At 42.5% G+C, this 14,518-nt stretch overlaps 1 protein-coding gene across 1 annotated transcript in view; it reads right to left on the bottom strand.

The window, feature by feature from the left end:
• esrrb (estrogen-related receptor beta) overlaps positions 1 to 14,269 on the bottom strand; it is a 38,489-nt gene extending 24,220 nt beyond the window's left edge. The window contains exons 1-2 of the mRNA XM_034124209.1: positions 14,107 to 14,269; positions 967 to 1,400 (exon numbers count right to left, since the gene is read on the bottom strand). Of these exons, the coding sequence (XP_033980100.1) occupies positions 967 to 1,400; positions 14,107 to 14,156 (484 nt within the window). The 5' untranslated portion in view covers positions 14,157 to 14,269. The remainder of the gene's footprint in view (positions 1 to 966; positions 1,401 to 14,106) is intronic.
• Between the last annotated feature and the right edge of the window lie 249 nt (positions 14,270 to 14,518).

Raw genomic sequence — 14,518 nt, 5'->3', positions numbered from 1 at the left:
TACTAATCCGGCAGGGCTTAGACCTGGACAGCTGTGCCTGTTGTGCACATTTTTTCCAGGATCAACAATATCTCCGTCTTCCTGATTAATCTGGAGCGGAGCGCACAGATTCACAGTGGGGGGGGCCTTTCATTGCCTCTCTAATGAGAAGCTGTGATACATCATGCCTTGCAGTTAGCCAATCGCACCCTAGTCCCCAGGCATACACACACACAAACAAACAAATACACATACTCATGCACACAAACACAAACAGGAATAATAAAGCACGTTCTGCGAGGCATCTACGCAAACAAAACCTACACGCCACCAGATCTGACCAGAGCAATGATGTCCCGTACACCACCCACTATGACAGATGCTGTAATCACACCTATACTCCTGTCCCAGGTCAAATACTCTTATCATCTCAGTTTCTGAAAAGTCTGTACACTGCAAGGGATATTTTCATTATATATTATTCTATCGATTATTCAATTGATCTATAGAAATGATAAAAATAGGATAAAATCAATCTCAGATTCTTAAAGTACAGGAAGCTGTTATAAAAATAGTGAAAGCATGAAATGCATAGGAGAATTTTCGAAAAGAAATTCAATAAAAAAAAAATCACGTTATTTTATATCGATTTTCTAACTGATAAATAATCATTTAAAAACAGTTAATACGTTTGCAGGGTTTGTAATGTTATCATATAGTAGTTATGTACTGTATTGTACAGTTGAACAACAAATATTTGTTATGGAGGTTGCGGGTCTCAGGGGTGGGGGGGAAAACATCTTTCACACTCCAGTGATTTTTCCTTTTTTCTTTTACATAGTGAATTGCGTGGACTGAGTATGTTTCAGTGTTGTTGTGAGGGCAAAGGTGTCTTGTAAGGAGGGTGTTATTATGTGCTGTGATGCAGCGACATGGGATGAAATGACTTGTGTTGAGTTAAGGGGGGAGGTGAGAGGAGAAAAATACCTTGTATTGTCCTTTTAAAAAAGGCTTTGCAGGCCTCACAAGAGGCCACCCCATAGTGATACCCCGAGGCTATATCTCCACAGACCAGGCACAGCCTCTTGGGGAGGGAGTTCAACATGTATTCGCACTTTATGGACGAGTCCTCCATGATGGTGCTGGAGCAGTCGTCATAGCGCTTGCGGCAGGTGCCGGCCCCGAGCCCGCCGGGGGTGAACATAGGTGGAGAGTCCAGGCCGTTGGAGTGGCTGTTGGAGTGGCTGTTGGAGTGGCTGTTCATCGTGCTGACATAGCCGCCACTGGCGTCTGAGTTCCCGCTGGGGCTGTGGTGACTGACCGTGTCAATAACTGAGGAGGGACTGGATGGCTCCGTCTTGATGTAGGACCCACAACTGGAGGGTAGGTGCCGGTCATCAGCGGCCATTCTATTCAGCAGCCTGAAGGAAGGGTGAGGGGAGGAGGGGGAGGGTTGGTGGGAAAGAGAGGAGGAGAAGAGATTATTAGCAGAGGTCTACGGAGAGCATACATTTATCTAATCAACCAGTGGAGTGACATAAATAACTAAACCGGTAAATACTTGATTGACATTTAGTATCATGATTCTGTGGACACATGACAATTACAACACAAATGCTCTTTTGCTTTAACTAGAAGTTACGTCAAGTTTATAGTTAATCAATCACACTGCTTGTAACTCTACTACACAGTGCCACTGCTTTAACGGGAGGCAGAAAAGGTGGGAGATGACACGTTATGTCGATTTTATGTGATGAAACAGTTGGTGGGTTTTTTTCATTTAAATAAATCAACTATAGTAATTTTTTTCCCCAGTATTTCCAATGTTCTTCACTGTATGTTGTAAACTGGAGAACCAAATGGGGGATTCTAAGTGCTTCATTAGCCAAACAAAACGGCAGCTGAAAAAGTGCTGCAGCGTAAAACTACAGTTTTTACATCCGCACACAGTGGCACACATGCCCAAACAACACAAACACACAGAGAGAGAAAGGAAAGTGAAAGAGGGACACAGGGAGGATGAAAAAGAGGGAGAGATGGAGCACTCAAATAAGTGCACAAACACACACACACACACACACACGCACACACACACACACACACACACACACAGAGCACATCTAGTGTGGGGCATCTCCATAGTTTAGAGAGCAGAGTGGACCTTGGCTTGTCTCCTTGAGTCAGCAGTCAACCAAAAGGAAACATGATGGCAAGATATTGACTTTTTCACTGTCTACCTAATAACTGTATTTTGGAGTACATGCAATATGATGCTGTAACGTGTGCAGACTAAAGTGCAGCCTTTTGGCTGTGGCCACAAAATGCACTCTGAAGCCTTCCTTGCCCATATAAATCTATTTCAGTCTCGCTCTATAACCTTTAACTTGAAATTGCACTGGGAGAACAATGGGGGAAAAAACTTCGCCTGGACATGTTCAACTCGTTTTTCCCTCCGCAAATGGAGTGAACTGAAGGGGTGGACCGGTGGAGGAGATGGATAACTCAATGTATTGGGGATGCTGTGTAGACATAGTGACCTCTTAGGGTCAAGGCAAGGTCACACACTTACATACACACACACCCCTTTGCATTAGGAACCACGGAAGGGGTGAGAGGTCACCTGCACTTGCCTGCATTAACAAAATTGAGCCTTGCATGGCTTATGCAAATTCAGACACAGGGGTTCCTAGTGAGTGGCAGCTAGACAGCCCGAAGTTGTGCCTTAGCACATTAGTTCCATTAGCATATTGCCAACTAATGGCAATGTTTACATATTTGACATGTCAGTTTACCATCAGCACGGGGTGAGGAGGAGGGGGGGGGCTCTATCAGCCTGATTGGACGATAGCTGTCTGTCTCAGAGTGCTTCAGAGGAAACAGGAAACGAGAAGGCCTCCGCTGTGTCCCCTATCGGTCCGCCGGACTGCCTCTTGCTCTCTGAGGCTGATTTAATTGTGAGGGTGGGTGACGGAGGGGTTCAGGCCCGGGGGTCAGTGGGTCAACCTTATTTTCTCACCCTGGCTTCCTGGGCCCGTGGAGATGGGGGTCAGCGTGTCAAATTAAATCTCATTCCCAGGTTTTTCTCCCTGCTGTCATGTATATTCATCGGAGCTCCAGGTGCCTACCACTTCTGGAAATTCACAAAAAGGTTAACTGCTAAAATAAATAATAAAAAATGCCCCCTGTTAAAACCGTTGACCTTGTGGAATAAGCCCTTTGCTTGAGTACTCCTGGAATTCTTCTTGCAATATAAAGCCTTAGCTATATAAAACTGATACACAACTACCATTCTGCTGAAGAACACGTGCCCAATGCACCTTTTTCCCTTTAACTACTCTTAGTATAAAAAAAATACATTTAATACTGCTGATGGCATGCGGGGCAGTTATTCAGATTTGCCGTTTAAAAAATTACCCACTTGTACTCTTTAATGTCCTTGCAGGAAGAAATTGAAAAAGTGAATCCATTTCATGCCTTTCTAAAATAGAACTTGCCGCTCTTGATAATAAATGCAGATTGCATCCCCATAAATTAATGCACGGCTCTGTGTTCATCTGCTTTATGTTCTCTGTTTCAGATGGATATGTGCACCTGCGCGATAGGGCACCTGCACTTGGCTTATTAAAGGCTATATATTAAAAACGCAGGAGCACAAGATGGCTCCATTTAACTTTTATTTCACAAATTCAGAGTAAGCTTAACCCCGGTTCAAAGGCCATCTTCAGGGTGACACTTAGCATAATTGCATAAGTGTCTTAACTGTTTCCCCTCCAGCTCAATGTGGTCATTTATAATAAATGTGCTGGCTAGAATCCCCTTAACTCATTCTGCTATGACACATTATACCACTGCTATGCTTATGTTTTTAACAAGCCTGCATATATTGATTAATGATACTGAGGGAATACTAACCACTTGAACCTGGCGTATTAATCAAATAGTCTAAAATATTTCTATAAATATTCGTAATCTCTAATGGGACAGGACCAATTTAAATCTATAAATACCATTGTATGGAAAAATGAATTATGAGGTTTAAATAGTTTGACAGCAGCAATAGTTGTGATAAATAATTCAATATGTGGGGCAGGTGCTAATTAGCTTGTGTGCTACACAGACAGGGCAGACAGGAAAGGGTCTGCTGAACTCCCTGAGACTTGATGCTGTAAAATCTATAGTTCTGGCTTCCTTCCTTCCTCAAGGTAAGAGCATTTCAAATTCTGCTGCCTGGCTGCCCAAAGGAGCAGCGCTCGTCTAAGATACAGTATCTCTCCCCCTCTCTTTTTCTCTCTCTGTTCCTCCTCCTTTTGTTCCCTTTGTACTGATCAAAATTCATGCTGAGTAGTGGGTTATGGGCCCGCAAACGCACACTGCGCAGTTTGGTTTTAATCTGATTCCACCTGGCCCTCCTAACAGTATTTCAGATCCCTAATATCATTCCACTGGTGCTGCTGTGACCAGGATTAGCTGGCCTAATGATCTGGCGGCTCGTCTCGCACTCTCTGTTCCCCGACTTCCGAGAGGAGAACAGAAGAGCGCTCATTTTCTCACGTCTCGACACTTCCCTCGCCCGAAAGCGACACTCTGAACGTCGGCTGACACTGTCGTAAGAACGCAGAACATTCGGGGTCTAATTGAGCCAATTTGTAAGTATTCCTGCTGAGAGCTTCCTGCTCACCAGTGGAAGATACTGACATCCTCCACTGTTCTCGGGGCGATTTAAGCTCTGTCCCCGTTTCATGTGTAAATCACAAGCACACAGTACGAACCTAGAGGCTCTACTCAAACATTGAATATATTCCCGATGTCCTTTTTCACTCCCAAGGCCACCAGATGCCAAAAACACCATTCCATAACATTTGCTAACCTCATCCCAAAGTGTCACATCCTTGCTACCTGATCAGACTGGGTAAGTGGAGGGGAAGGGGTGTGTGTGGTAGAGGAGGCGGGGGTTGACATGTGCAGGCAGGGTGATGGTGATATCAGATGCCCTGGTAGGGGCAGATCTGTCTAGAGGGCCCCAGGCGATGTGGCCTGATAAGCCACTGGCCCCAGAGTCGGCGCTGGTAGGACGAACTCAATTAGCTCCTGACAGACCCCCTCTCAGCCCGGCTCAGCCTCCCGCCACCGCCAGAACCCACTGGCAGCTGCCACGTTGACCTCTCCTCCAGGGGCCACTGCCACCTTTTACCGCTCTAACACACAGCCAGGGATTCATTTCTGAGAGAGCGGACACCACGCTGAAAAGCCTGACTAAAGTCACAGAAATTTGCGGAGAGGTGTGAATGCCACCAAGTGTGCTCGGTGTGTGTTCTCGCCGGGCAAAAATGGAAATAGAAAAAAGGGCCTAGGGAGGGGTTAGGGTGGCCCTTTGGGAGAAAGGAAGGGAATGGAGATTCCAAAACACACTTAGTTGAAATATTGAGGATGCCTCCCTGTCTGGTTCCAGGTTAAGGACCATCAGGGGAGTAAGGGGCCAAAAGACTCTAGGGGTGTCGGTACCACCGTTGCATGGGCCCATGTGCTCATAGGTCTGAGTGTGTTTCTGTTGCAGACAGAATATGAAAAATAGGGAGTGGGGGAGGTGGACTGCTGTGGTTTGGTTGGAGGCTAGCCCGGCACTCCATAGGGACACATTCTAATCTACGAGGGAGAGGCCCCTAATTTTGGAGTTTCTCATTCATTAGTCCTGCACTGGCAGGGAGAAGGAGGGAGCGCAGGGGGAGGACCTGAAGGGAGGGGAGGGGCCTCTTTATTAACGGATATGTCAGACACTCTGGAGAAGCTGACAGAGATTTATGATGTGCAGATCTATGGAGGCAAACAAAAGGGAAGTGGAGGAGACGGAAAAACAGGAAAAGAGAAAGTAAGCGATACGTGAGGGGAAGAGGCAGAGATGGAGAGAGAGAGCGGTGTTTATGGTACCGATGGAGAGCGAGCCCTGGATCAATAGTCCGTAGGCTGGGGGCTCGTGCAGGGTTACCGCTGGGGGTGGGGGGGGGGGGGGGACCATGCTGCTCTGTGGCCCGGGCAATTAAGTTTTTCAGTCTCCAGCAGAGGATTATATTTAGCTGCTCCACAGCGATGTCACTGTAGTCTTTATAGAGCTATGAGCTCACTCCACTACGACAACATGAGCCCCATGCTCCAGCGGCACCACAAGATAGCGCTGGCCAAGAAGCAGATCACATCTATTGATCCCCCCCCCTCTCGCTGCTTCCTGTTCTAAAGATGCTGCTGGCAGGAAAGAGAGGGCCTCTTGTGATACAGGCGCTGCTGTTTGTCTGACGTAAACTGTCTGGGCCGCACTGGGCAGATCTGGTTCTTATAAGGGGCTGAGTTCAGGATGTTGAGAGAAGCAAATGGATAATGACAGAGCTACTGTCAGTGGGGGATGTGAGGGAGTTGTCTGAACTCCCCACTGTGGGGAGCGAAGAGTTAACAGACTTCCATGCGGACCCAGTGGGGAAGCTCCCTGCAGAATTGAACAGCTCATCATACTGTATGTAAAAAAAGAAGTTCATGATAAGTCTAGTCTGCCATGGAGTACATTTGGGATCAAATTTCTAATTCGGCCTTTTCATTAGAAAAGATTAGTTTCCATTACATCCATTAAGTGGCATGGCCATGGTATAATTTAACAACATAAATGTACAATGGCTCGTGATAACTAGAAAAAGTAATTATAGTCCACTACTGGTAAAAATCCCCCTTAAAAACAGCTTCTATATAATAACGTTGTGTATATTGAAAGACTCCAAAGCTGGTGTGGGTAGTGACATCAGACTAAACACATGATACACTGATACCAATACCACCATACACTCTTTGTAATACTGAGGCATAGGTAGATCATTCCTTTACAACATGTGTATTAACGGTAAGCTATTCTGTTTTACAGCAGTACAGCTCTTTGTCTTTCATGACTGTGTAAAACTGAATGATGAAATATATTGCTAAAAATCGAAAGTCAAAAATAGAGCTTTTTTATTTTCTTGACATTTAAGTGGAACAGTGTTTCTCCTCTTCAGTGACGGAAATGCTGTGATAAACTGTAAATTATGGTTTTGCAAGTTATTGTTTTCTCACATAACCTCGGACATCTTGATGGTATCAACCAAATAGGTTCAGCAGATCCTAATATTACAAATGTATATTATAATGAATCAATAAAGTCAGAGAAAAAGATTAAGTACGATCAAAATGTAAACACTCTTAAAATAAAAAAGGCATATGGTAATATGCTGCTATCACTGACCTGTCCAGACTTATATTGAACAAATAAATTCAGTTTTTTGCTCCAAAAGCCTTTTAAGGCCAGGTTTTGTTTAACTGCCATAAATGATGTGGAAAGCCAGCCGATATCAACCACAGCACACCTCTCACGTACTCTCAGTAGGGTTTCTTATGTCAAATAAAGAGGGGGGATTATAAAATATGAATGATGGAAATTTGAGCAAAAGGTCCAATCGAAGAGACTGGTTCACTTTATCCTAGAGGTAAAGGATATGTCTCATTTGGTTGAATGTTTTTTTGCACTGTGTTTGTGTGCATGTGTCACAAACAGAAATAAATATTATTCTAAAGGGTTAAGGCTATTTAACACAGTCCAGTGTAAATCACAGGTTTAGACACAGTGACTGTGCGTACAGGAGGACGGAGGCATAGAGCCATGCATGAAATTACTTCATTAATCTTCTTCTGATAGGCCATCCTTGTTTAGGGGGGACCTCTACCTGCTTAAAACAAAGAACCTGACTCCATCATAAATTGTCCTCTTCATAAGAAGAGACAAATACTAACAGACAAACATACACATGCAAGGCTAAATGAATACTAGCAAATGAGTAGGTCTATCAGGTATCCAGGATGATTTAAATCAAATCAAATATGTAAATGTTTGCTCAGGTCTTCACAGTTAAATGTGTGATCCTGTCCATGGTAAAATAACAGCCCAACAGGAATTGAACTTCTCATATTGAAATGGTGGTTTGTAGCACACACTTCCACCAGACCCACAATGAATTGATGCTGCTTTAAACACTACTGCTGTGAGTGTCTGCCACCGCAGCAGACATAGTCATAGCAATAGCCTCTAGCTTTTTACAGGCTCATCTCTACCAGCTGCCACACATTCCCCATAAATAGTGCAGGTAATAAAAAGACGGGTGGGCCTAACTGATTTATACGGTAAAGTCCACCACCACACCATTCAGGAATAATTAAACTTTGGGGATATTTCCTGAATTAATGCGTCTCCTCCGGGGGGCAATCTAAACATTTCAGCGCTCACCACGTCTGGTGTCAGCGGATGTACTGCGAGGGAGGGGCTCGGCGAGTGGCAGGTTCAACAACCAGCCTCTCAATGCGGCCATTCGATTGCACTTAGCACTGTGGGGGTGGTCTCATAAGAAGGCGTTTTAATGTGAACATGTTTTGTGACCAGCAGGGAAAAAGACACACAGTTGTATAATTCGAGGAAGAATACACACTGAGAGGCAAACACACACACACACACACACTCACATTTTTACACTAACAAATGTGTCAGTGATCAGATGAATAATAGTGTTACGATAGTGACGTTGTAAACAAGGGGTTTTACGAGACATGAGACAAACAAATGCAACCTGTAATGAATAACGTTTTGTGGGACGGAGAGGCAGAACCCGGCCTGATAATCAGATTGACCTAAATTTAAATACGAAGCATCTCTTTAAAAAGTTAAAAATAATAATAATATAAAGTATGAATGCATTTGTAAATAATTATGAATTATGTTTAGTTCTGAAAACTATCCAATTTATAGAAACAGGATATTATAGAATATTTAAATTTGAGAAAAAAGGGTCCTTGTTATTTCCTGTAATATGAGCAAATGCGTATTTGACATGGGTCAAAAGAATCAGATACGTCAATAGCATTTCTTGTTCAGCACAGAGAAACTAGGCCTGTAGTGGCTGGCCTTTTTGCACACTGCCCTGTTAATGGCTGGTTATTGGTCCCATCTTCTTCCCTGGGGCAAATCAGGGATGAGTGATAGTAGTACTCTCTGTCTCTGGATGACACACCCATAACATAGCTGCTATAGGTGTGCACACTGCATCAGTCTTTTTTTATTTAACGGATGGTGATGCCAAGTCACACAGTTTTTCCTTCAAACGACTGCGTGTTTTAACATAAGCCTGAACGTTAAATCATAGCTTTACATAGAGTGAGAGAAAAAAAGAGGTCGGGCTAAAAGCTGTAATGGGTGCAAGGCTCGCCCCGACCATGAAGAGGAGACTTGGTGAAGCTGTCAGAGAGAATCAAAGCGGCTACCGTGACGGACGGTTTCAATATTGATTTCATAAATAAACAAAGCTAACCATCGATCCTAATGTTATTTTGCATTTCAATTACTGCTCTGAAACATAACCTTCAAACAACTGGCCGTTCAATACCAATAGCCTTCACTGATAAACACCCATATAGTTATGCACCTTACATCACATTTCCTTACCAAGTACGAATTAGTGGACATAGAAAAGCAGAAGCGTTTTAGTCAGCTTTCATATCTAAAACACTACTAATGGTGAATACCGTAGGAAACATGGCAAACACAGAAATCTTCAAATTAGGGTTCTCTGTATTTTCAAGTGTATTGCAGAAAAATTGCACTTATTTTTTCTGAACTTCTGCTTTCTAGATGTTTTGTGTGTGTAAGTGTTTGCTCCATACTGTATGGTGTAGATGAAGAGGAGCCCTTCAGTGTTGGAGCAACAGGAAGAAGTGCTGACAAACCGTGTCAGTGATAGCACTCTGCTGCCACAAGGGCATGAGAGCCCACGTAGGCTAGCATTATGCTTCTCGACTAATGGACCTAGTTATTTTTAAACAGATTCTCACACTGCGGTGGAGGTGTCCAAGGTTACCATGGATCAGAAATCAGGAGGGACGCATGCGGTGACGGCTGGTGGTTTTCTGTGCAGGTTAATGTTGTGAAATAGCCAAAGAGGCATGGTGGCTAATCACTGAGAGGTGTAAAGGCCAAATATCAGATGGGGTCTCAGAGGACAGCATGTTAGAATAACATTAACTGAAAAAAACAATTTGATACTTTCTGTAGACTTCCTTTTATGTATACACTGAAAAGGTTTACTCCCTGTAGCGGATATTGGCCGCTACACTCCCAATATGACCAATTTGACAGATTTGTATGCATGGTATTGAAAACAAATATCATATTTTAGAACAGAATAAGTTTGGATGTTGCATGCTCTTTCTATAATTTTCCTCAATTACCTACATACTAGATCACTAAAAAAAAAGACACATCTACTACAAATAATTAGGTGATTTAAAAGACAGTGAAAGCACTAAGAAGTATGAAGCTACAGAACAGTGAACATCCAGAGGGTCAATATACTCTGCATCCCCATTTGGCCTGGAGAGGGACAACATGCTCCACCCTCCCCCCACTCAGCCTGAGCTGAGTGACATATTTACAGTGAAAGTAATGATACTAGATACCAGAAATGAGAGGGCTCCAGCGTGGCCAGTGGACTCAGGAATCTCTCTAATGAATTGGACAACAAAGCCCTGTTGGTACAAGGAAGAAGTATTTAGAATGGGGTGACAAACTGAATTTTTAAAACATTACTTTAAACAGGCACGCATCCCCACAGCCCCTAAAAGCTCTGGGAGAGGAGGAGGAGGGTGGGAGAGGGACAGGTGGGTTGGTTGGTCAGCTGCAGCTACAGAGGCCACGGCTCCTGGCTCATAGCGCGGTGGCCATTCTCGGCCAGGAGCCTCTTCTGGTAATGTATTCTGAAACCAAATTACCGTAAGCTGATCCCATCTGGATAGTGTCTGTGCACGGCTGCTTTGGTTACCCACCACTGCCTCTAGCCTGCGATAGCATCTCCATGAAGACAGCAAAAATCTGATTAACCCAATAACAATGAAACACTTGGTCAAAGAGCAAAGAGCTTTTAACTTAAGATACACTAATGCAATTCCCTCGCCTTGTTTTCCGAAACCTAATAAGAATCAAGCAGACGGACTGCTGGAGATGTTTGCAGGCTCTAATGCAGCAAGCTGGGAATTAAGTCAAATAAATTGAAATCTAATTCATCATTGTGTGCCAACTTGTTTTTGCTTTCTCTAAAAAAAATACATTAAAAAGCTCTTATTTCATGAAAGGAAATTCGATAGCCTAGTTGGTTTTTAGCAGTGGCAATGCCATTAAGGAAAGCCAGGGTGTTGATGGAACATTTAGAAGCAGAGAGGAGTCACATCTCAATTCACTGCCGCTCAGACCGCGTGTGTGTGATTTCTAGCGAGCACAGAGAAACTCAAACTGACAATCCTCAGCATTGGCTGATTTCTGAGTGGCGCGAACTGCCACTGCAATACAACATCAACAATAAGCCTGTCAGACTCTAACAGTAAATGGCTCGTCTCTCTGCAGGGGCCATGACATAGTTTGACTCAAGCTAATGTACATAACAGGGGGAGTGCGTACCAGCAGCAATGTAAGAATACCATTTTGAGGTAATTACATATTATAGAGTATTTCACTTATAGTAAAATATGTGAATCTAAAAACAATATATCTCCAGTGTGCTGAATAGCGTGTCACTCTCTTCTGAAGGCTAAACTCTTGTCTCCATGTTATTCCCAGTGCCCTCGGGTCAATCTATAGAGTATACTACAGTGATTCCACAACAGTGCTGTGCTAATTACATGGAGCACATACGTCCCACTAATCCTCTCACCCAAGCATCACGGACACACAGCCCACAGTGAGGGGTGCAAATACCGCTGCACAATTAGCAGAGAGACACACACTGCTGGAACAAAATGACCAGCAACACTCAGGCCAACGCTGGAGAGAGCCCACAAATAACTAACTGTTGGTGGGGAAAATGTTGATTTACTCTCATCATTTCTTCATAAGTCACTGTGACAGATTTTTAAGCTGAGGAGTTACAAGGGATAATAAATGGCATCCCCATTTTACCACCAACAATTTCCAAACACGTCTTCACTAAAGTTATTTATACATCAAACACCTGTTCACTACTCAGCTTTGCTCGGTTCACTGTTCATTTGAATGTATCCATTAATCAAATGTTTTAACATGGCACACAGAAATGCAACTCCTTTCTTCTGCAGTGTCATTGAATATTAATCAGTACTTTCTTTTATTAAATACACAATATCTAAATCACTAACCCTCCTACTACGTGTTTTATGTTTTTAGGAAGAAAACTAATTAAATGTAAAGATTAATTGCACGTTCTAGCGTGTTCAAATGAAGGGACTTATTGTTTTACATTTGATAAATTGACTATAACAATTAAGAGTAAATTGAAACACATTTCTTAATTGTGTCTGATAACCTAAAAAAGAGATAAGGTCAATTAAAGTCACTGATACTAAAAACATGCTAAACTAATTATTTCCAACATGATCGAATACCTTTTTTGATGTATTAAGGTTTAGTTTTGATATGGTTTCTCCTTGTTGCAATGAATATGATCCAAATGTGTTGGGAAGTGCATTTGTAGAAATAATATTTGAAAAGGAAAACCTCCTCAGATTTCAGGATCATCATTTATTGAAAATATAAAAATATTGTATTGTGGGGTGTTGTGAAGACCTGCTTTCAAATATTAATATTAGTTTGGCTTTCCAATTTAGGAAATACATGCAGGGAAAGCTACAATACAAATATAAATACACTTGAACATTTGATACAAATCTGTTACTGCTGTTGGTGTCTTTTTTTAAAGGTGGAGCAATATGTTGAAATAATTTGTTTTAGAGGAAAAACCAAGGCAATTATTTAATGTATGTTTAAGATATTCTTTTTTAAATAACTACTTGACTTAAAGTCCAAAAAACACCAGTGAACAAATGTGTCTTTTGACTTTACATTTACACATTATTTTCAGTATTTTCATTGCTATAGCATATCATTTAAAAAGACTAAACTCCTCAATCATGTTATCAATAAATAATGTTCAGTACATTAAAAGATCAGTTACAAAATACTGAATTTAAGAATGTAAGCTGAAATGTTTAGGACAACTGACAAGAAACCGAATGAAATGTAAATTGTCTAAATATGCTCAGTTAAAAAGGAAACTGTGAATTAAACATCTTTAAACATCTGATTGGTCTTCCACAATACTCCACTTTTGCACATATGCTACTTCATCAATAATATCTATCAAACATTGTATATCATATAATAACGATAGATTACATTATCTATTAATCTTAACAAATCTCAACACACATGGGATATGTTGAAGTTATTTCATTAAATTCGTACCATGAACATTTTTTTAAATCGACAAATAAATATGTTCCCTAGCTTGAGATTGACTTTGTTTAAAATGTAAGCTATGGAGGGATTTGCAAAGTTAAGAGTGTGAAGGAGCTGTCCCAGCCGGAGCAGTCCACACGCAGCGCGCCTCGTGCCGCTGGCTGGGACACGCTGAGGTTAAAGGGTCCTTTCATTTCTTTCTCTGGCAACAAATATTAAACTGTGTAATTTATCCTCGCCGATTCCACGGCTTCACGTTAATCGCATGTCCTTAAAATATGACTCCCCCTGGGCGGCCCGATGCAGGAACAAAGCCATCAGCAAACAACCTCCTAACCCAACCGGACAGGTACCCCAAATTCTTTAGGAATAAAACACACACTTTGCTGAAGGGCACGCTAAATCAATCAGCCATGCTCGGGGTGAAATTTATAAAGACTGGCATACATGATGTGCTCACACAATAAATCTACACACTCGCACACACACACACACATACACTGCGCACCTGCCCTGTTGCTCTACACTGTCAAGTCCTACATGATTTAGGAGCCCTTAAAACAATGAACAAGAGAAAGTGCATTTTTAAGAGTGTGAGTAGAAATGAAAGGGAGAAGAAGGAATTCAGGAAAAACGAAATCACTGCTAAAGAAAGGAAAAAGTTCAGGGCTGAAACTGGTGGGGTTTAGGAAACAAAACTAGAGCAGGCACTGTTACAAATGAGAAGTTAAAAAAAAGACAGAAAATAAATAAAAACTACATTACAACAAAGAGGTTAAAAGTGAAGGAAGGAAAGAAGGTGCACCTACTGGTTATGATAGCTGAGAGGGTCGGGAAGACAAAGTTCTGAAATGTCCATCAGTCCAGTTTTAGCATTCCAGGAATGAGAGGAAGAGGAAAGAGAAAACAATTGAGACCCGCTTCTTCCCCAAATGATGGCACAGCACCCTCAGAGACAACGCTGCAGAAAAGCCCCCTCCAGCACGCTCCCCCCAGCCTGCACAGGTATGTTGGACCGGCGTGTGTGCGTGAGCATGTGTGTGGAGTGAGTGCGTGATTATGTATATATGTGTTGTAGAGAGAGTGTGTCTGAGTGTATGTAAGTGAAAGTGTGTGTATGTCAGAAAGAGAGAGAGGGAGCGTGTGCAGGGGGAGGGACAGATAGACGGAGAGGTAAAGGGGGGTGAGACAGAGAGAGAAGCGCAAGCAGCAGCGGGATGA

This window comes from Trematomus bernacchii, unplaced genomic scaffold, assembly GCF_902827165.1.
Source record: "Trematomus bernacchii unplaced genomic scaffold, fTreBer1.1, whole genome shotgun sequence".
NCBI classification, from domain to species: domain Eukaryota; kingdom Metazoa; phylum Chordata; class Actinopteri; order Perciformes; family Nototheniidae; genus Trematomus; species Trematomus bernacchii.
Note: the sequence above shows the minus strand (reverse complement) of the source record. Positions and strands in the feature narration are given on the sequence as shown.